At 54.7% G+C, this 27,830-nt stretch overlaps 3 protein-coding genes across 7 annotated transcripts in view; 1 reads left to right on the plus strand and 2 right to left on the minus strand.

Annotated features, from left to right (window-relative positions):
- LHX6 (LIM homeobox 6) overlaps positions 1–7,892 on the minus strand; it is a 22,044-nt gene extending 14,152 nt beyond the window's left edge. For 2 of the 4 annotated variants that reach the window (XR_011699486.1, XM_071574402.1), the window contains exons 1-5: positions 7,753–7,892; positions 7,074–7,214; positions 6,580–6,762; positions 6,371–6,492; positions 746–966 (exon numbers count right to left, since the gene is read on the minus strand). Coding sequence is in view for 3 of the 4 variants with exons in the window: in XM_071574402.1 (XP_071430503.1) it covers positions 746–966; positions 6,371–6,492; positions 6,580–6,762; positions 7,074–7,214; positions 7,753–7,827 (742 nt within the window). In the remaining variant the exon portion in view is untranslated. The remainder of the gene's footprint in view (positions 1–745; positions 967–6,370; positions 6,493–6,579; positions 6,763–7,073; positions 7,215–7,752) is intronic. The other 2 variants (XM_071574403.1, XM_071574404.1) reach the window with 2 other exon arrangements.
- Positions 7,893–11,158: 3,266 nt separating this feature from the next.
- RBM18 (RNA binding motif protein 18) lies at positions 11,159–23,343 on the minus strand. The gene is made up of 5 exons (XM_071574339.1): positions 23,046–23,343; positions 16,057–16,183; positions 14,834–14,920; positions 13,093–13,178; positions 11,159–11,771 (listed from the first exon to the last, which is right to left on the minus strand). Exons 1-5 carry the CDS (start codon positions 23,156–23,158, stop codon positions 11,612–11,614), a joined length of 573 nt encoding a protein of 190 aa, XP_071430440.1. The 5' UTR covers positions 23,159–23,343; the 3' UTR covers positions 11,159–11,611.
- Positions 23,278–27,830, plus strand: part of MRRF (mitochondrial ribosome recycling factor) — a 58,389-nt gene continuing 53,836 nt past the window's right edge. For both annotated transcript variants that reach the window (XR_011699477.1, XM_071574338.1), the window contains exons 1-4: positions 23,278–23,317; positions 24,295–24,491; positions 24,722–24,877; positions 26,099–26,217. Coding sequence is in view for 1 of the 2 variants with exons in the window: in XM_071574338.1 (XP_071430439.1) it covers positions 24,317–24,491; positions 24,722–24,877; positions 26,099–26,217 (450 nt within the window). In the remaining variant the exon portion in view is untranslated. The remainder of the gene's footprint in view (positions 23,318–24,294; positions 24,492–24,721; positions 24,878–26,098; positions 26,218–27,830) is intronic.

The raw sequence follows: 27,830 nt of genomic DNA on the forward strand, positions 1-27,830 counted from the left end.
CTGGGCACTCTGTTTTCATCCTCTTACTCAAACACAGTAAACAGAAACATATTATTTTCACGTCAGGTTGTTAATGGTTTCCACATGCTGCATGGGGCAGGACATGGCGTGTCACTCCCTGTGCCCACCACGCACTGAGGGACTTTCCAACAGGGGACAGGACGTGGCACTGCCCAGCCTCTCTGTGCACCACACTGGACTAACCCCTCAGACCTGTTCATCCCAGCACCTCTCTGGCTGCTTCTATAGGGAGGATGGGGCTGGGCTCCAGGGGACAGGAGCTATGGTACTGTGACCTCAGTGTCACAGTCAGCAAAGGCTGACCAGCTGCGGCACAGCACAGTTCAGCTGGGAATGGCCCGACCCCAGATGGGCAGGGTGGGTGGAAAATGATGGGAAGGTTTTGTCAAATCGCCAATCCCACCTTCTAGATTTGTGACTCACAGCCTCAAAATCCCAGCAGCTTCCTCAGGCCAGGCTGTGCAGTACCCGGCACTTGTCCCCAGCATCGCCCACGGCACACAGGTCTGCCACGAGCCGCAGATGCTGCCACCACATTGGCCACCCCCATGAGCCCTCTGCCAGCACAGGGCCTTGTGATCAAGCCCCCCCAGGGCCACCCATCACCCTTTGTGACAACAACAGGACCAACCCCAACACCCCATGATGAAGGTCAGCATGGGGCACAGTGACCCCCCGCAGGGTCCCGGGGCGAGGCCATGCCCGCGGCACTGGGGCTCCGTACCGTTCTCTGCCGCTCGCTTGAGGTTCTCTATCATGGTGTCGTAGTGGATCCGGCACAGCACCTTCTCCTCCACCAGGCCGAACTCCTCGCCCGTGGAGAGCTGCCGCTTGCAGGAGAAGCAGGCGAAGCAGGCCAGGTGGTAGGCATTGCCCCGCGCTCGCCGCACCCAGTCGCTGGCGTAGATCTGCCTGCCACAGCGGGCACACTTCGTACCGAAGCGGCTGCGGAGGAGAAGAGGAAGGTGAGGGCAGGCAGGGTGAGGGCAGGCAGGGCGAGGGCAGGCAGGGCGAGGGCAGGCAGGGCGAGGGCAGACAGGGTGAGGGCAGGCAGGGCGAGGGCAGGCAGGGTGATGCTGGGGCTCAGGCACTGCTGCCGACCCCATCGCTCATGCCGACCAGCCCAAACCCCACAACAGCCTTTCATGGAGAAATGCAGTGAAACTGCCCCACTGGTGCCATTCCCCAGGCAGTGGCATGGGCAGTGGTGTGGGCAGCAGTGTGGGCAGCAGCAGGGTGTGACCCACCACAGCCCTGCAGTGCCAGATGTGGCTGAGGGGCTGAGGTGACGCAGTGCCGTGAATCAGCTTTTCAGCCTGTGGGGTTTTTATTTTGATAACAGCCAGTGTGAGACTCGGATGGAAACTGTGTCAGAGCTGGTTCTCTCCCACTGCCATAAATCAAACCATGTGTGTGCTCCTCACACGTACAGCGCACGCATCTGCTTTTTGCTCCGTCGAGGAGGTCTCATCCCCGCGAGATGATGACTGCACTGGAGTGAGCTCTGCTGGAAGGTCGCTCAGTGTAGTGAAGAGGCAACAAGACAGCCAGATCCCCACACTGGGTGACTGTGCTCCTGAGAACCCCCATTCCTGCCAGGCTGCCCATGGCCAGGGACAGGCAATTCACAGGGAGCAGCAGATGTGGCCCCCACAGCCCTGAGTCCCCACGCCAGTGCCTGTCAGGAGGTGCCAGGCACAGCTTCGGCTTGATTTCTGCATTTCAGTATTGCTGCTGCTTAAAAAAATCAATGCAATGACCAACAGCAAGAGCATTAGAGGAGAAGGGAGCATGTCCTGGGCCACCGCAGAGCTGATGCTGGCTCTGACACTGCCCCAATTGCAGCCACGGGGCATCCCTGCACAGCCCTGGCACTGCCACTGCCGCTGCCATCTCAGGCTCCCCAGGGGCTCCCCACCAGCTCCCACCACAGTGGGGAGCAAAGCCACTGCCTGCCCTGCCCGAGCAGCTCCAGCATCTCTCAGCACAGACACAAAACACCGAGAAGAAAAACCCCACCAAGCAACAGGAGAGGCCCCGCGCCACAAGCCTAATTCAGTGGCCAGTGTGGCCCCAGGTGCTGTGTACAGGCAGTGACAGAGGCCAGGTGAGGCCACCATGGCCAACACACTGTCTGTGCCCGACTCCACACGGCAGAGCTGCCGCCCACCATGGGCTCAGTGAGATGGAGAAAGACCGTCCTGTGCTGGAATTACTAATTGCAAAACTATTTGGGAGGCAACGAAGGGTCTAAATTTTTCAGCCTGACCATAGCTGACCAAAAAAGAAAAAAAAAGAAAGAGGACATTTCTGTGCTGAAATTATACAGACTTAGCTAAGAGACTTCACTAATTTACTTCAGATGGGAACATTGTAAACTGACTTTGTGCCAGCTCGTTTATATAAACGCACAAACAAAAGAACCGTATTAATTTTTTATTTAGAAGTAAAGATCATTCCTGTAAATTGAATTACTTTGAACAATGTGCTATGTAAACAGTCGTACTTGCTGAACAGTATCAAGCGAGGGGCAGGCACACCGAGCTAATGGCACGTGGTGATCGTCGCTCCCTGCTCCGTCCCAGCCTGTGTGGGGAGCACAGCACGGACACAGGGCACACCGAGGCACCGGGCACCACACAGGAAAGGGCACACGTGCCACCACACACCAGCTGGGATCTGGGGAAGATGCTCGGGAGGGGCAGGCAGGACCCCTGGGTCGGCAGCAGTGCCCAGGGAGCAGGGCAGAGGCTGCTGAAGGCATGGGGACCACTGCAGTCAGCACAGGCAGGGACTGTTGCCACTGTCCCCAGCAAAGCCATGGTATGAACAGCACCTGGAGAGAGGCTGAGGCTCAGCAGCAACGTGGGCACGGGGCCGCACAGGCTGCAGCATTGGCAGCCGCTGACGCTGTGCCTGCAGCTCTTGGCCAACACCCGCCTGCGGCACCGCTGCAGCAGTTGGGCTTTGAGAAACCAGGGTGAGCTGGGGCCAGCCACCAGCACCCACTGTCACCCAACAGAGACTGTCACCGCAGGGACCACCACCATGGGACCGCCACTGCCAGCAGCACAAGAACAGCAACACCTCAAATGGTCTGCCTGACCCGTCACCACCACAAATAACAGCTCCAACACAACACAAGGTCACTGAGCTTGCAGGGCAGCCAGAGCCCGAAGAGCCCCATCTGCTCAGGGCAGTGGAGCACCAGGAGAGGGGCTCTGCATGGCCCCTGCCACCCACCTGGCAGGGACCGGGACCGGGATGGTGGCAGGACTGCACTGCAGCAGGAGACACAGAGCCTGAGGTTTTATGCAAGCCCAGCACTGTGGCACAGGCCAGAGCATCACCAGCCACTGCCAGAGCCATCGGCTCGCACCCCACACATGGTTAGTGGTTGGGTGAGCAGACCCTGATGGCTCTCCACAAAGGTTGACTCTTGGAGATGGAATCTGACAACAACGTTACCAGGAAAGACTCATCCCAGAGAGACTCATCCCAGAAAATCTCATCCCACCTCCCCCAGCAGTGGCTGCATCATCTGGGGCTCAGGAAGAGCAGAGGTGGAGGATGCTTTGGCTCTCACACACTGAGTCCTGCTGCCCATCCCTGCCTGTGGGGACAGGGCAAGGGGTTACCCAGTCCCAGGGCCACTCACAGCTCCAAACAACTCCTGGGTCCACTCAGTAGGAAGCCCCTCGCACAACCCTCAGAGTCAGCTGCATCTTCCAGACAGCAGAGCAGCAGTGGGTGCCTCAGTGAGCATCTTCCTGCTGTGCCAGGGCAGTGCTCGAGCTGGAGCATCATCCCGGAGGGGCACAGAGTGAGAGGTGATGGAGGCCATGTGAGCCACAGCCAGATCAGGGGACCCCATGCTCAGGTGCCCATGGGCTGCCCATGGAGGGCACAGGAGGGCACAGGAGGGCACAGCAGGAATCACACTGGGATCATGCTGGGCCTCGGGGTGACCGGAGCTGTGGGAGCTTGGCTGTGAGCAGTCCTTGCATTGCCTGGGAACACAATGTTCTGCTCATTGAGATCCAATTTTAATTTGGTTCTCCTTGAAGCACTGGAGCCTTGGATGCCAAATGTAATTATTTGACAAGACACAGGAAACAACAGCATTTGCTTAAAAATCTACATGAGGCCACAGAGCCACAGCAGTGCCAGCACCTACACAGCCCTTCACAGGGATGGGGAAGGGATATTTGAGCAGAGCAGGTCTAACCATGCTCCCCATGAGCAGTGGGGCTGTGCCATGACAGCCCCGTGCCTGACAGTCTCCATCTTCAGCATCCCCCAACAGCTCCAGTGTCAGAGGAACTGACAGAGCATCCGTGTGCTCCGTGCAGAGCATCCCCCTGCCCCTTCCATCTGCCTTGGCTCCAAGGACCACACACATTAGGATGGGGTTTCTGCTTTGCTTTAAGTAAAAACCCCACACGTTTCAGCTACAGCAAATAATAAATAAAATTTTAAAAATCCATCCCACCGGTCCAGTTTGTCCCACTGGCCGGAATCAGTAAGATGCCGGCCGGGTGCAGGAGGGAGCCGAGGGAGCGGCCAACGAGCCGAATTTGCCGGGGACATTTGTCCCGGCTCCAGCCCCGATGAGCGGCCACGCACCGACTCCGACGGCGGCGGTTCAGCCCGGCGGGCTCCGCCGCGGGAGTGACCCCCGCCCGCTGCCCTCGCCCACCGCATCGGGGCCGGCCCGGGGTCGCAGCGATCCCCGCGGGGCTTCGGAGAGCGAGGCAACTCCGCACCCGCCGCGCTCGGAGCGCCGCCGCCGCCGCCGCCGCTCAGATTCACACACAAAACAATTAAATCTCCCCAAATGGCCACCTTTTCGTGCAAAAGGCGAATTCGGAGCGCGGGCTGAGAGCCCCCATGCCCCTCGAACAGTTGCCGCAGGAATCGGGAGCGTCCTGCGGAGATTTCCGCGATTTTCGTTTTCTTTCCTTTTGGCCCGCCAGGACCGGCGGGCAGAGCCCGGCGGATCCCACCGAGCGCATCGGGGCTGTTTGCACGAAGGGTCGTGGAACAGTTTTATTTTAACGCTGTTATCTGCCATATTTGCTCGAAGGTAATTTCGAGATCCCTGCGCTACTTTAAAACCGCCTTTGGAAAGATTGGCTCTTAAAAATAAACCAAAAATAAACCAAACATCAACTGCACCGGAACGATGATAAATGAATGAAAACGCTTAAAGTGTCCCAAAACAGCACCGCGTTTTCGCGACCCCCTGAGTCTTTCTTTGTGGAGCGGAGGAGATTTCAGTGAAATCACCGAAAATTGCAGTTTAAAAATGATAACAATAACTAATAATTAATAATGATAATAATAATAATAGTAGCAACAACGACTATCATCGGGCAGGACGCGAAGCTCCGCGGCCCCGCGACCGACCCGGCTCTCCGAGTCCCGCACCCCCGGCGGCACCGCACCGAGCCCTGCGGGGACAGTTACGGAAAATCGGGTATTTGCAGATCCTTGAACAAAAAGCACCGGAGGAACCTCGAGGTGCCCCCCCGAGCTCCCTGCCCGTTGCCGCCAGGGTAGCCCCGAGCGCTGCTGCGGCCAGAGGATGCTCCGAGCCCCTCGCGCCCTGCCGAGGTCATTCCCATTTCCTGCCCGCCATTCCCTTTCCTCTCGGGCCAAACAGCATTCCCTCATCCTGGTAGGATGGGGAAAGTCAGAGCGGGGGTTCCAATGAACAGTTAAATCCTGGCGAGGAGCTCAAGATACTCAATTCCCTCGTTCCACTCAAATTAGGGGAAAATTCGTGGTTTAAGGGTTAGAACAGAAAGACTGACGCAGCCAGAACATCCTCCCTGCGGGACAGGCTGCCCCGGGGGTGCGGGTCCGGACCGAGCCCCGGGGCCGCCGCCCCTGCCCGTCGTTCGTTTCGGTTCTTAACGCGCTCCCGCCGCGTACGCTCCGGCGATTGCGGGGCCACAGCGCGGGCAGGAGCTCCCCAAAGGCGCTGGGCACCGCAGGCGGGCAGCACCAATTTACTCTCCGCCAAGAGTGGGGACGAGGCCACTCCGTGCCCGTTTCCCCGCCGCGGGGACCGTCCCCGCCGCGCCGGACCCACCGAGCCGGGCGCTCCCAGCGCCGAGACGCGGAGCTCGGGGCGGCCCGCACAGCCACGCAGGAGGGTGGGCAACTGCACCCCGAACTCCCTTCCTGCCTCTCCTCCCATGTCCCGAGGGTCGCCTCCCACCCGGCTGCTCCGAGGAGCTCGGCGGGTTTTCCAAACCTTCCCGTCCGCATCGCCGGAGCGGCCCCGACCCCGCGCCACCGGACGCGGCCGAGCCCCGCGGAGCGGCCCCGGCCCGGTCCCTACCTGAAGTAGTCCATCTTGCAGAAGATCTCCTTGTTCTTGATGTAGCAGCTGTGCTGCTGGCGCAGCGAGGTGCGGCACACGGAGCACTCCAGGCACCGGACGTGCCAGATGAGGTTGTTCACCTGCGGCAGAGAAGGGACTGAGACCCGGGGCCACCCGAGGCCACCCGGGGCCACCCGTCGGCCCCCGCCTGCCCCTGCCCCGCTCACCTTCAGCAGGTACCGGTCGAGGATCTCCAGCCCGCAGCTGGAGCAGACGTTTTTACCGGCCGACGGTGTGGAGGAGGAGGAGGATGGCGGGGAGCAGACGGACGGCGTGGAGGGGGTGCTGGGCGCTGAGCGGGCGTCCTCCTTCTCCAGGGCGCCGGGCAGCGGCTCCCCGTCGGGCTGCGACTGCGGGCAGAGACGCGGCGGGGCCGTCAGCCGGGGCCCCGCCGTTCCCCGCAGCCCCGAACCGGAGCGTCTCGGCGGGTCCCCGCAGCGCTCGGCAGCCCCGGCCCGGCGGGTACCCACAAACCCTTGACAGCAGTGGCCTGGAGGGTCCCGGCGGGATCCCGTAATCCGCGGCCCGACGCCTTCCCGCTGCCCCCGGGCCGGCGGGTCCCGGCGGGTCCCCACAGCTCCCAGCATCCCCGGCCCAGTGCGCCCCGCATCCCCGGCCCAGAGGGTCCCGGAGGGTCCCCGCAGCCCCCGGCCCCGCTTACCATGGCGTGGGAGTGCGGATCGAGGCAGCGGGCGCTCCCCTTGGGCAGCGGCTCGGGCGGCATCACCTTGATGGAGAGAGCGGGAGAGGGAGGCTGCGGCTCCATGCGCCGGGCGAGCGCGGGGCACCCTATATAAACCGCCTCAAAACAATAAATAAGAACTTTCTAGTGGCCATTTAAATCCTTTGCAACAAAAGCTGCGTCTCTATAATGAAGCAATTTGAATGTGGATTGAATTCTCCCCCTGCCTGCACTTAACCCGGGCCTCTTGAAGTAATCGCTCGGTTCCCATGCGAGCCAAGGCGCTGAAAAACCCCCCAAACTACCTGCAATTAGAAATTGCCGTAAATGCCCGAGATAAGAGGTACCAGAGTGTCAATTCCGGCTGTCAATCAGGGAATCCATCAGGCCACCCAAAGAATTGCAAATTTGATTTTTTTAATGGTAGTAATTAAAAATCGAAATTCTTCCCCCTCTCCCTCCGCCGAGCACAAAACGCCCCAGAAAACGCCAGGATGGAAAAATCCACCCCTCCGGCGCGGGAGGCAGCGAGCGGCCCCGGCTCCGGCCCGGCCCCAGCCCCGGTACCGGCCGCCCGCCCGCGGGGAGCCCGGCCCCGCTCCGGCCCCGCTCCGGCCCCGCTCCCGGCCCCGACGGCAGCGGAGGCAGCAGCGCTCACCTTGCCCGCCTGGGCGCCGGCCGGGGCGCGGCGGCCCGGGCCCCGGGGCTGCCCGCCCCCATGGCTCCGGTGCATGGGGCGGGCGCGCCCCGCTCCGCCCGCCGCCGCCGCGCTCCGTGCCCGCGGGCGGCGCGTCCCGCGGCCGCGGCAGGAAGGGCGGGGAGCCGGGCGGGGAGCCGGGCGGGGAGCCGGGCGGGGAGCCGGGCGGGGAGCCGGGCGGGGAGCCGCGCCGGCCCCGCTCCCCCGCCGGGGGCGGCCGCGGGCCGGGCAGGAAGCGGTGCCCCCCCGCCGCGCCCCGGGGACCGCCCGCCCCGCCGGGCCCCGCTACCTGCGGCGGCTGCACCGGCACCGGCACCGCCCGCGGGCAGCGCAGGGCAGGGCAGCGCAGCGCAAGGCTGGGCACGGAGGACCCCCGATCCGCCTCGTCCCGCCGCTGCCCGCCCCGACGGGGCGCACGGTCCGGAGCGAGCCCGCCGCGGGGATCGCGCCCACCGCCGCGGCGTCTGCCCGGGCTTCATTAGTAACCTGATAATTCCCCAGCAAAGCCCCGGCAGCGGTGCCACCGCCGGGTAATTGCAGGACGGTAACGTGAGCTGATGGCGGCCGGGGATGGATCCTCGCCGTTATTGATTGTGACAGCTAAATTGTTAACCGAGAGGGAAATCAGATGAAAGCCATTTTAGAATAAATACAAGGCATTAGGTTTAAACATCGAGGTTGCAGGAAAGCCCGAGAAACCCCCAGGAAACAGAGCCCAAGGCCCGCCAGCTTGTCCTCCCATCCATCCCCAGCTCCGCAGGGGCCGAGCACGGGGGGACACAGACACGGACAAGTGCAGAGGCGAGATGCTGAGAAAGGACAATTTAAATCCCTCGTTCGCGCTGGCGGGATCTCAATTAGCTCTGGCTGCCCCAGAAGAAACACGTAGGAGTTTTCATGGACACAGCCATGAAAGCTGTCTGTCCCCCTACGCAGCGCCGGGCGAGGCAGGGCCATGCAGGGGTTGTTTGCACCTCAGGGAGATGCCAGGCTGTGACGGGCATGGCTCAGCACCATGGCCCAGCACCACGGCTCAGCACCACGCAGCCACACTCACACCTGGGCTGTTCATCAAAGACTGGGCTCTCTGGGCCCCCAAAGTCAGAACAGGCTCAGGAAGAGGATGATTCCAGCCCAATCTCTGCCATTCCCCAGTCTCGGGATCAAGTCCTGCCTCCTGCAGGCAGCGGGTCTCCTGCCCTCAACTGCTGAAAGTGGGCAGCACTCCAGGAACAGGGCCAGGCAGTGACTGGGGAATGCAAAGCAGTGGGTGCTGGGTACCAGCCCTGACTCCATCCCTACTCTTACCCCCCTGGTCTCCTTCCACAGCCCTGGAGCTCATCCAAGGCAGCACTGAGGTGGCAGCAAGTCAATCAGCAGCTCATCCAGAATCCTGAAATTTGGAGCTGGGAATGTTCCATGTTTCTGCAGTGAAGGTGTGATCCTATACCTGCCTTGAGTGAGGGACTGGCACCACAGGCAGAAGTACAGTTGAAATACTGAGGAAATCTCCACACCAATGGACACAGCGAACATTGCCCATGGTACCCCACCTTGCTCCCAGGGATCTGCTGGAAATACAAGGGAAATAAGGATCCTCTCAGAGGACAGGACTTGGTGCTGGAGGCAAGAAACAGCCCAATTCCTCTTCAGGGAGGTTGGGCACCAAGCCCCACTCTCCTCCCCACCACCAGCTGCCAATCTCCTCCTTACAGCTGGAGCTGCAGTGATGCTGAACTCCCCAGGGCTCTTCAGACCTGTCTCATGATGGTTTTATGTAAAGTCCCAGGGCTGATGCTCATGATAAAATGTCTCTGAGCATTCAGGTCCTCCCAGCTCCAGGGTTAGGAACTCTCTGGGTTTGCTGCAGCATTCCCAGGGAGCACCAGTGCCTGCCAGGCCGGCGGCAGCAGGAACGACCAACACAAACACTGACCTGCAATAAAGCTCCCCCAGGTCTGAGTCTGGCCCAGCCACAGACAAGGCACTTCTGTTAGTGACTGTAGCAGTGCAAAAAATAATAAAAAAAAAAAAAGACTGATGCCATTGTACCCAGATTCTAGCAGTGGACTTCGGCTGATGCCAAGCATTTACCACCCTCATTCACTTCCTGCTTGCCACCCTCGCTTCCCTGGAGGAAAACATGCATTTTAAACGTTCATTTAGAGCAGTAAGAATTTCAACAAATTGTATTTAAATACAAATAAATACCAAAGTATGTTTCTGATGGGAGCACAACCACACACCCACTTTGAATCCAGGTATTTTCTAAATTCCTAATGGGAACAGAATGGAGGGTTGCTCTAAACAACAGACAGACCTGGAGAGCTACAAATGTTAGAGAAGGCAGGAACAAACACAGGCTGTTCATAGAGGAATGTAAAAAGGTGTTACTGACACTCGAAGAGGGGTACAAACTCCCAAGGATATGACTTTTCCCTTTTCTCAGGTACCCCAAAACAAGGAAGCAAACATTACCAGCATGAGACCCACTTGTGAACAATTCAGCTTTGAACAGCCTCTCCAGCACAGACAGGCACAGCTCCGGTGCAGGTGCTGGCTCGGGAGCAGGAAGCTCTGCTGGGAGGGAGGGAGGGAGGGAGGGAGGGAGGTGTGTGCTGCAGGAGCACAAACCCTTCTCCTCTTGTTTGACACCACCAGGAACCAGACTGGGGAAGCAACTCAAGAGTGACCAGCAAGGTCTGATGGGAGTGGGGAGAGCACACGCTGGAAAATGAGATGAGTGTCACCTGGACCTGAGCATGTGTTCTCTGATATCCCCCCGGCACACACATGCACTGTGCACACAAAGGAGAATGGGGTTTGTTCTCAGATGTCTGTTTTCCAGATAATATTTCAGGAGAAAACGTGCTGCAGACCAGATCCAGAGCCATCCATCCGACCTGTGGATTCAGCCCCTGGGCCAGCCAATCCCAGCTCACAGCAGGACCAGTTCACCACAAACACACCAAGAGGTAGCAGACCACCTTCACCAGCCAGTGGGACCCAAAGCTGGGCTGCACAGGGGGCAAACACCGAGGCCATGGGCTTGGCAGATGTCCTGGAGGCTGCAGTTACTCTTGTGCTGTCCCATCTGGCTCATGAGGAGCTGCCACTGATGGGGACCACTGAACACAAACTCTGAAACTCAGGGCTCAGCACAGAGCTCAGTGGTGTGTAAATACAGCAGTTCCCACATGGAGGCACACACCTACAGCCTGAATGACACTGAGAATGCTGTGCAGTGTCCTCAGCTTAAGGTTTCACATCATAAAGTATCATCTTGAAGCCTGCAAATCAAAATGCAAAATCAACTGGCTTTGGTACAGATAAAACACTGCATGCAGTTACTAGAAGTGTTGCAAAGTCTATTTAAAATGAGTTTTATTGAAATGAAAAAGTTTTCCATGGTAACTACAGCACGTTAATCAAAACCAAGTGCTTCCCCTCCATTAAACATGAATCAGAATACTTTTTGTTCAGAAATCCTTAAAAAGTAATCAGTTAAATGGAGTATTTTTGGATGTGCTTCGCTCCGTACGCTGGTTACTGTTTCTAATCTGGCTAATCAATGCACGCTAACGAGAGGTTGTCTGCGTGTTCATCAGAGGCTTTGAGGGGAACCTACTTCTCTGAACAGCTCTCAGCTGTGAGCTGCCCTGGCAGGAGCTGCAGCCCCTCAGGTGGGACAGGCTGTGCCTGCCCAGCCGTGCCCTGCCCAGGTGGCAGTGTCCTTCCCACCCTACAAAGTACAAAAGCATTGGAGGGCTCCACGGATACAAAGCAGTGTTTCCTGCTACCATCATCCACTCAGACAGCATCATCTTCTGGATTTCCAGGCAGCTCTGGAGTAAGGAGTAGTCCTTTTCTTATCCGGTGGTTTGAAGTAAGAATAAACAGGTGCTGCAGGATATTCTGCATCTGGGTTTTCTGCCATCATTTTCAGCTTGGCTTCAATGGCCTTTATTTTTGCACTGACACTGGAAAGAGAAAAAGCAGAATTGAGGTTGAGCTTGATCTTAGCATGAAATCAGAGTAAAGCAATCCAGAGATTTTTGCTGACATGTGAACACTCCTCACACGGGGAGGGGCCAGGCAGCCCCTCTGCTGCCCCCACAGCAGGGCAGGAATCCCCTGCTCAGAGCCCACCCCACTGACCCTCAGCACGGATCTGCTCCTCCGAGAGACATCACAGCACCACAAAATAACTGTCCCTGCACCTACTCAGCACTTTCTTGAGGACGCTGAGATGAGAACACGACAGGGCTTCCTACTTCATGTAAAATGATGTCACTTGAGGAGGTCTGAGCATGTGCAGCAGAGCAGAGCTCCGAGCAGGCTGCTGGGAACAGCAGAGAAATGAAAGCCAGACTTCCTCCAGCTACAGCCTGCTCGGGATGGGAAAACCCCAGACTCTAATTAGGTCAGGAAGAAACATTATTTCAGCATTAGCAGGGTTTATCCCAAAGGGAGAAGCTATCCTAGGTTACACCCCAAATTCCTGGGACTTTTGTTATTCACTATCCTCCATTGGACATGGACTGAGGAATGTTCCCTTTCCCGCTGTGGCTTCTTGCACCATCCATCCTCACTGCAACAACCCCTTTGTGCCACTGATGCAGCTAACAAGCTGCAGGACTCAAACCTCTCTGCTCCTTACTTCCCAGCCTGTTACCTCTGAATTCCAAGCTCATTTTATCTGCAGGCTAATGCATTAATCTGGTCCTGGTTCCTTACAGGGCTCCACTGATGGAACACAGAGGAAAACCACACACCCTCTCAGCCAAACCAAGAATTAGCAAAGCAGCACTATGTGCTTTAGGAAAGCTCAGGGGTTGGAGAATTTATCACATCCCACAGACAAGACCTACATCCCTAACACTAGCAAAAAAAAATGAAAACAAATTAGCTTTATGTGAAGTACTACCTGTGATTTTGTTTTAATCTTCTTCCATTATCATAGAAATTTTTGCTCTTAAGAATTTTGCTGAAACAAATTAGTTCAATAAAAACCCTCTGACTGAAATGCACATGAAGAGCAAAGCCTATTCTGGCCAAAGGAGTTGGAATGCTACACATTCCCAATTCCTCTTCTCACCTTTTTCCTTCCTACTGCCCAAGTAGCTTTGCATGTTAGAAAATAAACTTCCAGTCCGAACTGTCCCACATTAAATGAGTTACTTCACAGCTCTTCTGCCACGTTAGATTTCTAGCTCAAACCATGCCAACCACTGTAGATGTTACAGAAATGGCAGAGGTTGGTTCCCTGCCAGCCCCACAGCTGGGTCACCTCTGCCCTACCTGAGGTTAGACTGGGGTGGCTCCGTGCTGGACGACGGCTCCAGACTGATTGGAAGGATCTTCTCATTTTTGTTGTGATCGTATCTCTGCAAGGGAGAGACCAAGGATTGAGCCAGCTGGAATTAGGAACAAAGAAATGCTTCCCCACAGGTACACTTTAAAGCTGGATTAACATCACCTCAGGTCTTGAGAAGCTTTTGCTAGGAAGGATTTCAGTGGTCAAACACAGAAGCAAATCCCAACCACAAGATTCTGTGCAAACATGGAATGTAGGCTGTGATGGCAGTTCTGTGCACTGTACTGTGGATCCTCAAACCCTGTCCTGCTGCTTCGTGCTCCCCTCTGCACAAGGCAGGAAAAAAGATGGCAAATTTGAAGGGAACAACTGCGCTGTTTGCTGTGCTTTTCCAGAAGGTAACCCAAGCACAGAACTGCACAGAATCAGGCAGTGCTGGGAGAAAAGGAGGGGGAAAACAAGAAAAAAACCCAGTTAGGAACCACCTCCCTTCTGCAGAAAGCAGCTTGTGAGTCTGTCATCTCTGTGGGCAACAGGCCTCCTGAACTATTTGCAGAGTTCTGCTTCCTTATTTCGTTTGGCTCAGAGTCAGGTTTGTTTTTCAGCAGAGCTGCTCAAACCGACAGTGTCTGCTGAGCCTTGGCCACTCATCTCAAAACTGCCTGTCTTGTCTGAAACAAACACTTGGTACAACCAGCCAAACTTTTTGTGCTGTTAAACCTTTCCATTGAGGGATTAGAAAAGGCCATGTGCACCAGAGTGATTATTTATGCAAGTTCCTCCCCAGCCAAGCCCGAGCTGCCCAGCTCAGCTCCAGCTGAGCACCCTCACCCCTCAGACTCCTTTTATGGCCCGATCATTCCTCAGGCATCCGGAAGCACGTGGCACTCCAGGAGCTACAGAAAATGGAGACTGCATTTCCACCAGCTTGGATGTGCTGACGAGGGCCCTTGAAGTCAATAATTAAAACAACATGGTTTCCTCTAATGAAGATACCTGGTTTGTTTTTTTAGCATCCAAACCAGATGCATTAGTACATTTGGTAGAAGAAAATAGAAAGCTGCTTGTAGGATAATCAACACATGGTAAAAGAGAACTACCCAAAGGAAAATAGCAACAAGCAGCTCCCCTCTGCCTCCTCAAAAGCTCCTTATCTGCAAAGGAAGTTATTCAAAATCAATGTCTTTATCAAATGTGAGATGGCAAATAGCTGTAGGAGACACAAGGCAAGAATTTTTTAAAAATTAAGGATATTCCAGATGGTACTGCCTAAGTTAACATTAAAAACTTGATTGTTTATGTGACACAGCAAGCACTAAAAGGATATTTAGCTTAGATGTGAAATATGTTACTTTAAAGTCAGAACTAATTACAGCTGCTGCCACGTCAGTGCTGTCAGAAATGAAACAAAGCAACCCAGTAACCGGTAATTGGGAATTTCCATACCTCTACTATCCAAAAAGGGAGCTAAACCACAAAGGGAAGGGTTCAAACTTCCAGCCAATTACTCACTAAGTTTGGGAACAGTGAAAGCACAGACATTTATAGAAGTAATCTGTTCACACCGCTCTGATCAGAAATGCCCTCACAAAGCAACTTATTTCCTAGAACAGACTGAAATTGGCTCACCAGGCCAAGTCAGGCTTTGATAAGAATTGTTTCTTAATATTAAAGTTCTCCAGTTCTGCAGATGAGCAGCAGTTCCCCCTCCCAGCCAGCACTCACCTTGACCTGGGCGCGTGCCCACCGCACCACCAGCTTCTTGGACAGGGCCAGCTTCCCATTGAGGCACTGGATCGCCTTCTCTGCTTCCTGCACAGGAAGACACTTCCATAAACAAACCCAGCCTTTAGTCACAACCTGCTCACATGTGAAGAGCCTGTTTGCCTCTGTTGAGCAGCCTGCTGGAAGGGCAGCTCACTGACAGCAAGGGGAGTCTGTCCCGTTGTATCCCAGTCCAGGGATCCCTCTGGAAGGCTCCAGCACCTGAGAAACCAGACTCAGCAGCATTACTGGTTTATCATTTCACTCAGTTTGGGGGAGGAAATGGGGAAAATGATCAGGAAAAATACCAAAGAGAGTCCACAGCAACAGCATTCAGAGGGAGGTTTATGCTACAGGGGAAAATACTGAGACTAATTACAGGGATTACTTGTGTCTCATTAACACCTATCCATGCTCCTTCCAGATCCTGCTCATGGGCACTGGGGCCACGACCCACTCAGTCCTCAGCTCAGCAGTTTTGGGACACTCCCATAAAATCTGAATCACAGCAGTTGAAGATTTATGTTGCAATGCTGCTCCACCTTGCTATGAATAATTTTCTAGAGTTAATCCACCGTGGGGTCTTCTGACATTCCTGTCAGCAACTGAGGTCACAGAGCCACAAACAATCTCCGAACTGGCTGTTCTTCCTAAGTTTGGAACAATTCCAGCACGATTATGACAAAGTAACTTCCACTCTGATGTTACTGGTGAGCATGACTTGAAATTTTGTTTTGTAACAAGGTTAAATGGAGGGCTCAGGGCAGCTCACTCCAGGATGCTGCAGACATGTCACCTTGTATACACTGGTGTTTCTGCACTAAGGAAGCCAAAAGCAAGACCAGGAGGCCTCCAGGGCAGTTCTGGATTTCAGGTGGTCTGGCGGGTTGATCTAACATGTCTCCACAGTGCAACTCCACGAGCTCACTGCAAAAGGGGACCAAAAAACTGTCCCTTTCTGATGAGCATTGGAAAGCAGGACTCAAGAAAACAGAGCAGAGGAGAAAGGGAATCCCTAATAGTCCAGGGGCAGCCACAAAGTGGCTGTGAGAGTGGAGCTGTGAGTCCCTGGGTTTGGGTAGACAAGGTATCGCATTTATCCCTTCCTGATTAGCTTTAAATTAACAAAAAAATGGAAAATAAGCAAGTCATTTACATCAGAACTTTAGATAAAAGCAACTTACCTGTTTGGTTTCAAAGTTCACAAAACAGTAACCCCTTGGCTGCCCCTCCAGAGCACCAGACTTGTGAAAGAGAAAGTCAAACTGCTTTACTTTGCCAAACTTCTGCAGGAGTTTCAGAAGATGGTACCTGAAAGGGAGAGAAGAGATTGATGACACCTTTTATCACAGTGGTACCCTGAGCTGTCCAGCTGTGTCACACACACATTCCCACACCCCTCAGAGGTGGGTGCCCTGCCCAGCACCCCCTCCAGCAGCCCTGGCTCTGAGCAGTGTTAGCAGGGACTCCCAGGGAAAGCTGAAGGGCACACAGAACATCTATTAATAGCTGCATTTTGGACTATTATGCAATGGCTCCTGAGGGGTCTGGGAGGGTTTTGCCTCCTGTCTCTCTCTAAATCACACTTATTTTAAAGCATAACCACCATGTCTCCCCTTCTTTAGCCCAGATGTGACCACCTAAAGCTCCATGCCCTGAATTCCTCTCCCAGCACGAGCAGTCCAAGCCCACAGCCCACAGCACCTGTGCCCCCAGCACCCTGCTGTTCCTGCTGCCCTCCCTCTCCCTGGACAAGCAGGGCCAGCCCCATCCCTTCCCTGTGCCAAGGAGTACCAGTGCACCCAGTGGTGGCCAAGGCCAAGGCCAGGGCACACAGACACACAGCCACACTCGCCTGGCAGAGCTGGGGAAGCAGGAAGACAGAAGAATAAACAGAACAAACCAGGAATTCTCAGTATACCACAAAAAAAAGGGCACCAGACAGCCCTTAGTATCACCCAGGCTAAATCTGCCAGTGCTTCTGGCTCAGACAGCTTTTCAGTGGCATGCTCATGGAAGTCAGGCACATTTTAGCCAATTATCTCCCTGCCATCCAGTGGGGATTGTGTGCTGTTTCCAATAAAACTGGGGAAAGCCAGGCTAAATCTGTCTGCTTAGTATCTAGTGCATGGAGCAACTTAAAACAAGGAGCACATTTGTTGTACAGGCCACATGTAATCCCCAAAGTTCCTTGCAGCTTTTTTTGGTTCCCTGGGATTGAAGTGTTTAACAACACTGGCTGACCCAGGAGGAAAGTTGCTACTTTACTGCCTGACCCCACCTCTGGCATTTAAGAGTTATTTAAGTGTTTAATAAGGGTGTCTTAGTCAGGACCCATCTCCCAAGCAGCTGTACAGCCTTTGTTAGAAAGCCACTTAGTCTGAGCCAGATTTTCAGTGTTTAAGGTAACAGTGCTGTGAAAGCCCAGCAGGACAACACCAAGTGCCAAAGGAGCACCTGGCACTGGATGAAACCTCCCATGTCCTGATAGAACAGTCAGTAGTGGCCCAAGACAGCCAAGTGCACCAGGCAACTGCAGGGACAGTCCAAATGGGAAGAGCAGATACATTTTTCCTAATAAAGCCCGGTAGGATGTCTGAAAAGGGCTTTAGCCCTTTGTTAAGCTTCAGGAGCCAGGCAAGAAAGTTCCAGGAACGTGAGTCATCCCACAGGATGGGTCACGGTGGACATGCAGGATGTGCACTGTTAAAGAGGTGAAGGTGCAGCATGTGCAGGGACGAGCAGCACAGAAGGGCCAAGTCACCTCCCGGGGGACACACACACATTGTCATTGATTATGGAAGGCTTCCCACATCCTTCGGAATGCACATTAAGTGCATGGTCTTCCAAGAAGCCTGGGAGCCCCCAGGCTCTGCTCAGAAGGCAAGGGAGGCAGAAAAGAGCAGGAAAAAAAAGGAGCTGATTGCACAGTAGCCAAGTTTCACAGCTCCACCTCATGCCTCCAACAAGCAGTTACAGATGGACAAGTGAAAACACGGACTTTGGAGATGTGATGCATAAAAAGCCCCACATGCTGAACTTCCAGAGCCTCCAAAACATGGAAATGCATCTCAAGTTTTTTCTGTAAACAAACTACTACAAAAAGCACTTGGAATTTCAGCAGTATTGGAAATAAAGCCCTTACCACCAGAATGCTGTTCCCCTTTTGGCCATTACAGAGGCAGGGGAAGGGCAAGGAGGATTCTCCCTGTGTTCTCTTTAGCACCAACAAACCCCTGCAGCTGCCTTGCCAAAAGGAATTCTTTGTGGTTTGGGTTTTTTTCTGAGAACCTCTGCATTCAAACAACACTTTCTTAGCAGTGAGGAGGTAGTTGCTCTTTTGAAACAAATTTCCTTAAGAGTCTAGGAGCAACTTAAGTAATCTATTTGCTTTAGAATCTTTGGACTGTAGAGGATGCAAATGCTATTTTCCAGCCATGCCTGCAATTTTACAACTGCAAGTCACCTACTCCCTATGGAACAGCTCAGAAGACTTGAACAACTAAATGTTTCAGGCTAAAATATTGAGGGCATCACAGAATCATAGAATGGATTGGGTTGGAAAGACCTCCGAGATCAGCAAGTCCAACCTTGATCCAATCCCACTGTGATCACCAGCCCAGGGCACTCTGTGCCCTGGGCTGGTGATCACAGTGGGGTTGGATCAAGATGTGGTGGATTCTCACTCAGTGCCACATCCACAGAACCACAGATTTGATTGAGTTGGAAAAGCCCTCCGAGATCATCAAGTCCAACCCTTGGTCCAACTCCAGTCCCTTTACCAGATCATGGCACTCAGTGCCACGGCCAAGCTCAGCTGAAAAACCTCCAGGGATGGGGAATCCACCCCCTCTCTGGGCAGCCCATTCCAATCCCTGAGCACTCTCTCTGCAAAGAATTTTTTTCTGCTCTCCAACTTCAATTTCCCCTGGTAGAGCTTGAGCCCATCGTGCCCCCTTGTCCTATTGCTGAGTGCCTGGGAGAAGAGACCAACCCCCACCTGGCCAGAACTTCCCTTCAGGGAGTTCCAGACAGTGCTGAGGTCACCTCTGAGCCTCCTCTTCTCCAGGCTGAACACCCCCAGCTTTGAGGTTTGAGGGCATATTATGAGCTGTATTGCTACAATATTGAGGGCATTAACAGCAATGTTAATTAACCCATAACAAGCAATTTGACCAGCAGTTCTTCAGGCCAAGAGGACTTCAGTGCTGAAGGAGGACCAGCCACAGAAAAGCCAAAGACTTAATTAAAAAAAAAAAAGTGAGGACACGCCAAAAGCTTCCCCGTGGCAACGCCGCGGGCTGTGCAGAGCTGGGGGCTGCTGGCACAGCCGTGGCCAACCTCCATCCCCCTTCCTGTCATCTGATGTGGCTGCGACACAACCCAGCAGCTGCCCCGCTTCCCTTTCCTCCTCTCTTCCTCCTGGCACCCCGAGCGCTATTGAGACGCAGGCTCGGCTTCCTGCGGACAATGCTGGCCCGAGCCGGCCGCGCCGGGCCCGCCACATGCGAAAACTATTATTGCGAGCACTGTGTCCCGGCGGGCCCCAGCGGGGGCTGCGACAACAGGACAGCGGCCTGTGAGCACATTGTTCTGGAGGGGAGGCTCGGCAGCGTGGGATCCTCCACACGCAGCACGGCGGGCCGAGGAAGTGCAACACCCGCTGCTTCACCGCCGTGGAACATGAATGGGCATTCCAAGGCTACGGGAAAGCAGAGAGAGGTGTGTGTGAGCAGAGAGCTGCAAACGACATCCCGGCCTGTCCCGAGCGCTGAAAAGCCTCAGAAGGCTTTGCAAACAGGACTGGGCAGATAAAGAAACCAATAAATAATGCAGAGGAATATGGACACCACGCATCAGACCAGTGTGACCAAGCAAATGCCCTTTATCTCACACTGCACATGGGTTATGTAGAGTTAAAGCTACATTCTATTGGCTGAATTGAACCTCACACCACCTAACCAATGTCCCAGTTGGTTATAATCCATATCTCACAAGTCCAGTGTTTTGGTGAACTCATCCTGAATGTTTTCAGGAACACCTCTGGAGTGTTGTGGGAGACCTGAGGAGTTCTCATGAGAAACCTCTGGGGAGTCACCAAGAACTCCTGGGGAGTGATCTCTCCAGCAGCTGCCACTTTGTTTATTCCCAGCTGCTTTCAGTCTCACAGGGTCTTACACAGATCTGAATTGCTCACCTTTGATTTTTCTGTACCTACAGGCACAGAAGGCAGTTCTACCCCACTTGCCACACAGAGATGGAACTAAATTGTGTGTATTTGCCCCGTGGGACGGGAGTGCTGAGGGATCAAACAGCTGGCACAGCACATGCCCTGCCCTGCTGTGCAGCTGGGGACAAATCCTGCACCAGGCAGTGCCCACAGGGATGGTGAGGGGGCTCTGTGGCTTCCTCGCTCAGTGACACCAAACCACCTGCTGCTGTCCTCGGGCAGTGCCCTGGCACACCCACAGCAGGGACCCCTCTGCCCTGGCACACCCACAGCAGGGATCTCTCTGCCCTGGCACACCCACAGCAGGGACCCCTCTGCCCTGGCACACCCACAGCAGGGATCTCTCTGCCCTGGCACACTCACAGCAGGGATCTCTCTGCCCTGGCACACTCACAGCAGGGATCTCTCTGCCCTGGAAGATCCCACAGCAGGGATCTCTCTGCCCTGGAAGATCCCACAGCAGGGATCTCTCTGCCCTGGAAGATCCCACAGCAGGGATCTCTCTGCCCTGGAAGATCCCACAGCAGGGATCTCTCTGCCCTGGAAGATCCCACAGCAGGGATCTCTCTGCCCTGGCACACCCACAGCAGGGATCTCTCTGCCCTGCACACCCACAGCAGGGATCTCTCTGCCCTGGCACACCCACAGCAGGGATCCCTCTGCCCTGGAAGATCCCACAGCAGGGATCTCTCTGCCCTGGCACACCCACAGCAGGGATCATTCAGCACCAGAAGTGCCTGGGGACAGTGCCCTATGGCACCAACAGCTGTGAGTGCCAGTTCACCTCCTTGCAGCTGCTCAGAACACACGTAGGAGACTCCCAATATCATCTTCTTCCACAGGCAGTCAATCCTTTAAGGATGCTGGATAAAAAAGCCCCCCAGGCATTACCAGCAGGGAGGAATGCCCACCAGAAGACCCCCTGTAACCCAGGCAGGGGATGGCAGCACTGCCAGCTGAGTCACAGCTCCTCAATATGTGCCCCTTACCCATTAACTCTCCAGCCCTTGATTGCAGTTTGCTCTTTAAATGGAAGTCCTGGATTGATTCAAGGCTTTCTGAACTCATTTCTGCTTGAGAGTTATTAACTCTGCCAACAACTCAATCAACCTTACCCTGTCTCAAACAAACCCAGCACAGAAATAAAAAGGCAACTCTTAAATATCAGATAAAAGCAGCAAAAGAAGAAACAGGCATTTATTTTTCAGGGGTTTGATTTAGTCATGTGAGCAGAAACCTCAACAAGGACAACTGAGATGAGCAGCCAAGAAAAAGATGTAAATCTGGGCCATTAGAGAAAAAGGGTCAAGATGATTTATAGAAACCCCCTGACCTGATCCAGGACCACACACTTTCACTCTACACTGTGCTAAAAGGAACTTCCTCTTCTTTATGCACATGGAAAAGGAAATACAGTATAATTTTCAGGAGAGAAGAGCTATTTTTAAACAAAACCAAAAGCAGGACAGAGGATTATAAAGCCTGAAACAAGCAACAAGCCCTGTCACTCATCACTGTGCACCTGAAACACGGAGGAGTCTGGAAGCACTCAAGGTTTGATGACCCTGCAGAATGAAACCACCAAACTCACTTCACCCAAGTGATGAAATCAGTCCATTTTGCCATGTAAAACTATCACCTGTCTGGCTGAGATTCAGAGGAACAACCTCCACTGAGAGGGTCTTTCACAGCACTGAGGATCACCCCAGGAAGTGAAGGGTCCACTGCACTTGCACCCACCACTCCTCCCCTCACACCAGCCCAGCCCCTCGAGGACCCAGCAAACAGCACTCAGGAATTCCTGTGTCTAATTTTACGTGGTCAGTGAATGTGGACAAACCAGAGAAACGGAGCTGGGAGTGGGATAAAAATGGTAATTAATGCAGAAAGCTCCCGAAGCTGAATGGCTGAGCAGCACAAAGCATTAATGATCCCATTTAGGGGCTATTAGGAACTGCTCTGCTCAGATGAGCCACACTCAGAATAAACCCCCAGCACCTGCACACACACAAAAAGGACCAGGAAGGAAAAGTATTCCATGACAGACACACACAATAGTTAATCAAAAATGCTTGTTTCTCAGGAGTGTGTAAACCCCAAATGGTTTCGGTGTGAGGGTTTTTTTTAACACAACCTCCTGATTTCTGAGCACACCATCCAAATATTGGACAGCACATCCTATTCCCTCGGCAATGTAGCTGTTCAAATGTTGTGTTTGATGAGGAGATAATTGTCTGCAGCGCGGGGAAAACACAAAATGCACACACAGTGTTGGGTTTACACCACACCACTCCCACCTCATCACCACCCCCTCACTCTGTCACGCTCCTCTGCTCAACCCACATCCAGCAAAACCAAACAAGGCTCTGCTGTGACACAGAGCCCTGGCTGGGACGGCTCCCCTGCCCACCCTCACTCCCCAGCAAACCCCAGCCACTCCGGGCTAGGATGGCCAGGGCTGTGCCATGGTTTGTGCCACTGCCACCCTGCAAGTCTCCCAGTGGGATATTCTACCATTTCCCTGGTCTAGAGAATGTTCAGCCCCTGGGCTCCCACCCGAGCAGTGCCCCGGGGGACGCTCTTTGCAGGGCTCAGCACCTGCCTGTGAGCAGGGGCAGCCCTGGAGACACCCCAGCAACGCCCCCACCACAGGGGCTGCTCCTCCGCGGGGCAGGAACCGCCACCAGGAGGGAAATCCGCTCCAGGGGCACAGGCAGGAGCTGGGGGAGCTGCACCAGCCACTGCTGCCTCTCCGGAGCACCCGAACCGGGGGGGACCCGCCCCACAGCCCGGAGAGGGGCTGGGGCCGCAGGGCTGGGGCTGGGGCCGGGCCTCGGGGGCTGCCAGGGCTGGGCAGGGACAGGCAGGGACAGGGAGGGGGTTTATGGCTCTGGGTACCGGTCCCACCCCGGGAGGCCCCGCCGGGCGCGGGCGGTGACTCACTCGGTGATCTTGGGGTCGAGGTTGCCGATCCAGAGGCGGTGCCCGTCCTGCAGCGCGCCCTCGGACAGGATGGAGGCGTTCTCGAGGGGCAGCGCCTGGCGGCCCGGCTCCATGGCTGGCTGTGGGGCGGCCCCTGGGCCCGGCCCGGCCCGGTCGCCGTCGCCGTCACCGAGACCGCGGGGCCGCGCAGGCCTCGCCCCGCCCCCGGCGCCGCGCCATGACGTCACGCCGCGCCCCGATGACGTAGGCGGGACGCGCAGGGCCGCGCGACGGTGAGCGAGGCGGCGGCGCCCGCCCGACCCCCCTCAGCCCCTCACAGACCCCCCCTCAGTCCCCTCACTGCCCCCCGGGCCCAGCGATCCCCAGACCCGCTCCCGCTGCCCCTCGGACCCGGCCCGCCCCTCCGCGGGGCACCGAGCGGCGCTCGGGCCGGGCCGGCACGTCCCGGGCAGGGGCAGCGGCACCGGGGGGCGGGGCCTCGCGGGGGGCGGGGCCCGGGGCGGGGGGCGGGGCCTGGCGAAGGGGCGGGAGTTCAATGGGTGTGGCCAAGGGGCGTGTCCTGCGCGCACGTGCGCGGGGCCGGGGCCGCAGGACCCCCGCCCTGGGGACAGGGATCTGGGACAGGGATCGGGAACAAGGGACGAGGATCTGGGACAGGAGTCGGGGACAAGGGACAAGGGACGGGGATCTGGGACAGCGATCGGGGATCTGGGACAGCGATCGGGCATCTGGGACAGGGATCCGGGACGGGGATCGGCAACAGGGAGCCGGAGCGCGCCCAGGGCCGGTCTCGCCGGTGGCCGGTCCCCTCTCTGGCCAGTCCCCCGGTGCCCGTGCCCCCCGCTGGCCGCCCCCGGCTCCGCGGGGCCCGACCCGGTCCGTGTGGCCGCAGGTCCGAGCGCAGCAGCGCCGCGGCTCCAGCGTCGCCCCGACCGGCCCTGGCTGGAATAAACCCCCGCGGGGAGCCGAGGGTGTCGGACCTGGCGTGGCAGAAATTAAAGTTTCAGCACGGCTACGGGGCCGAGCTCACCGCGGGCTCTGTGTCCGTGCCCACGGGGGCAGATGTGCCAAGGGCACAGCGATCGGTGGGCACGGGCTGGCGGCCACCGAGCCCCTTCCTCTGCAGACTCCCAGACCCAGTGCCCACTGACACCACAGAGCTGCCACCTTGTGCCCATGGGTACCGCTCAGACCTGAATCAGGCTGGGTTTAGCACACCGAGTAGCCCCCCCGCCTCTCTCTTTTGCAGGTGGGTCAGAGGAGCTGTGGGGATGGCCCTGGCACTGCGATGGCTCCGGCCCCTCCCGTCCCTGCTGCATCGGGTGCCCTTCCTGGGCACCAGGGGGCTGCCAGCGGCTCCCCCGGGCTGGCCTGCCCTGCTGCTGGAGAGCTGCAGCCAGTGTGGCCATCAGGTGCTGCTCAGCAGACAGCTGGCTACCAAAAAGGGTAAAAACAGCAGCTTTTTTCCTGGTTTTGCAACACATCCCTCTCTCTATAATGTATATTGGCTCATGTGCTCAAGTACTGGGTTGTTTACTCACTAAAAAGTACAGTTACTTCAGTTTATCTTAGACTCAGTCCTGAATCTGACAGGTACTTTAATGTTTTCTTTCTGTTTTCTAGTGCAGCAACTGTTGTCAGAAATAATTAATTTGGGGTTTTTATGCAATCTGCAGCTAAAGGCAAAGGGCAGAGTCAAGCCAAAGTGAACATCAGTGCTGCCCTCGTTGAGGATATCATCAATTTGGAGGAAACCAGTGAAGACATGCAGGCAGTCATTGAAGCTCTGAAAGAAGATTTCAGCAGGAACATCAGTGTTAGAACCTCACCAGGTTGGTGACTTCCTTGCATGATGCTCTGTGGTCTGTAAACAAGGGTACAAATGCTAGCAAGAGAACTCAGATTTTGTCCAAATTGATTTTCTTCTTCTGGAGTTACTCACTGAGCACCCAATTGCTCCAGCCCTGACATCCCAGCTAAAGGCTTCCTTCACCCTGAGCTTGACCAGGAAGGATCCATTTTTGTTAATAGCTTCCTGGAAAGAGCTTTTGTAAGTGGGAGATGTCAAAAGTCTCTAACTGAACTGTTTGCAGATGTGATGGAGAAGCAGGTTGTCAGCTAATGGTGCAGTAGGGCAGGAAAAATCCAATTGCCATTAAATTAGCCTTTTGGAAGCTGCCATCAGGCTGGTGTCTGGCATGTACAAACTTTGTTCTGCTGTGCAGCTTCGTGGGGAGTGACCTGTACGAGCCTGGCTCTCTGGTGGATTTTGTGCTTTAGGAAAAACTGTGAATGTATTTGGCCAAGCTACAGTTACTATAACACTCTGGAGCTCTGCATTTGTAAGGGTATCAAGTTTCAGGGATAAAATTTAACATTAAACAATGACCAAATTGGAGTCATTCACCACCCCAGCTCTGGCAGGGGCACTTCTGTCTTTAGTGGAGTTGGAAAGTGTAGCTCTGTCTCTTAACTATTTATTTTAACCATAGGTAGGGTTTAATTGCACTGATAAAGTCCCTCCTGTCCCATGTGCCTTTTGGCCTGGTAACATTTTGCAGCAGAAAGGAGAGAGCAGATTAAGAGTAGCTCAGGGAGAAACTGAATACTTTAAATTAGGCAGTGTACAACACCCCTCTGGGGACCTGGGAAAAAAGGGGTTTAAGAGAGCACTGCTAAGTTAAAGACAATATTTGTCTTGACTTTTATAGCAGCATTTTGATTTTCTGTAAATACTAAGAATTAAGAAATAACGATTTCCTTTTAATTCTTAACAATCCTGCTTAGTTTTCCTATTCTAGCAGCAAAAACAAACAAGAGTTTTGTTTTCATGTTTTCATGCTTTAGAGTAGCTTTGAAATATTTAGCTTGTGAATACACAGGGGGTGCCTGAACACAAACAGCACCTGAAGTCTGAATAAACATGTTTTTTTCCTTTGTAACTTCTATATTTTGCAAAGCAGGAGGGAAGTGGGACACTGCAGATGTGTTTTATTTCAGCACTGCTAAAACTGCTGTATCACACTGAAAGTGCCTGTGTTTGGTGTTTTCAGGGGTCCTGGATCACGTAACTGTGATGACCAAAGATGGGAAGTTTCCCCTGAACCAGCTGGGGCAGATCTCACAGAAATCACCACAGCTCATTATCGTGAACATGGCCAGTTTCCCAGAGGTGAGGAAGGACACGTTGGGAGGGATAATTACCACGGGAACAAACAGGTTGATGCTGAGCAAAGGAACACTTGGACAAAGTCAGTCAGAGCTGGCAGGGCTGAGAGCTCTGCCTGGGCTGTGTCACTTGGTGCTGACACAGAACAGAAGGGTATTCTGGTGCTGACAGTGATTCCCCAGCCCTGCCTGGCTCAGGGAGCAGCTCACCTGCAGCAGTGAGGGGTCAGAGCAGAGTTCCATGCTGGGTTTGCTCTCAGGGTTGTATCCTGTGAGTGCCACAGTGCGAGGGCTTTGCTTTGGGGGCTGCTTTCCTGCCAGCTGGATCTGCAAAGCCACACTAAGGGACAGACAGGATTCCCTGTGCCCTGCCAGCCCTCCATTTCCCATGTATGGCACCCAGCAGTGCTGAGCACACCCCTTGGGCAGCATCTGCAGGTCAGAGCACAAATTGAGCACTTTAGGTTATCTTCTGTGAGAGAAAAATTCCCTTAATTTTCTTCAGGAGCCTCAGACTTGCCCCTTAAGGAGGCAGCAAATGCAAATCCCACCTTGGGCTCCAGCCCTCGTGGTCCCTGCAGCTCCCACAGGCAGGTGGAGCAGGAGCAAGGGCAGGGACAGTGATGCATCTCACCCCAGGGCTGGAGCTTTGCCAGGGCTCATCTCTATTTGTTTTGCAAAGGCTTTCCCCAGTTAGTTAAGTCAGCAAAGTCTCAGGGGAGGTCAGTGTGAGGCACTTGATGCCTGAGTGTTCCTCAAAGTGTGCAGAGGCTGCAGAATGGAGGCCCCTCATCGGTGGGTGCGCTGAGGTCCCGCAGAGCCGGCGCTGAGAGGGGCAGGGAAGGCACTCCATGGTTACCCCGTGTCAAACAGGACCTCAGGCTGAGCAATGGGCATGGGAGGAATTAAACATCCTCTCTATAGCATTGCCAGCATTTTCTCTCTAAGTCAAAGGACCAATTGTCACATGAACTACTTCTCTCACTACAGTTGCTTTATACCCTAATGGTTCTGTGATAGACTGAACTCTTTAAAACCATTACAGACATGATTACTTGATGTCATTGTTTACAGCATATAGTCAGTACCTCATGACATTGAGAAGAGAATAAAATTGCCTGAAGAGTCAGAGAAATACAATAATCATAGAAAAAGACTTGCAGGGCCAAAGTCTGTTTGCTCAAGAGTTATGAAACCAAACAAGACTGTTTTTTCAAGTGTGGTTATTTTTTTCATGGGCTGCAAGAGGATGGGGGCAATATTGCAATACTTTCCCCTTCCTCTCAATAGTTTCCCCTCCTTTGAACTCCTGCAATATCCACGTTAAACAGCACAGTTTTTCCTGAGCATTCCTTTCCTACAGAGCAAGCACTGTCCATAGAATAACACATTTACATTCCTGACGTGCTGAGGTCATTTTGGTTGCAGTATCTCTGCCCTTGTAGTTTCAGAGGAGAGCAGTTGCCTCCTACAGAATAGCAGCAGAGCCTTCATGAGGTTCAGTGATGTCACGTGTCAGGGACCTGAACAAATCTGCAGAGCTTTAGTTTGTGCCTCAGATGACAAAAGCTGAGCTTCGTAAATACAGTTGGAATGACATAAATGCTGCAGCAGCCT

Source organism: Pithys albifrons, chromosome 20, assembly GCF_047495875.1.
Source record: "Pithys albifrons albifrons isolate INPA30051 chromosome 20, PitAlb_v1, whole genome shotgun sequence".
NCBI classification, from domain to species: domain Eukaryota; kingdom Metazoa; phylum Chordata; class Aves; order Passeriformes; family Thamnophilidae; genus Pithys; species Pithys albifrons.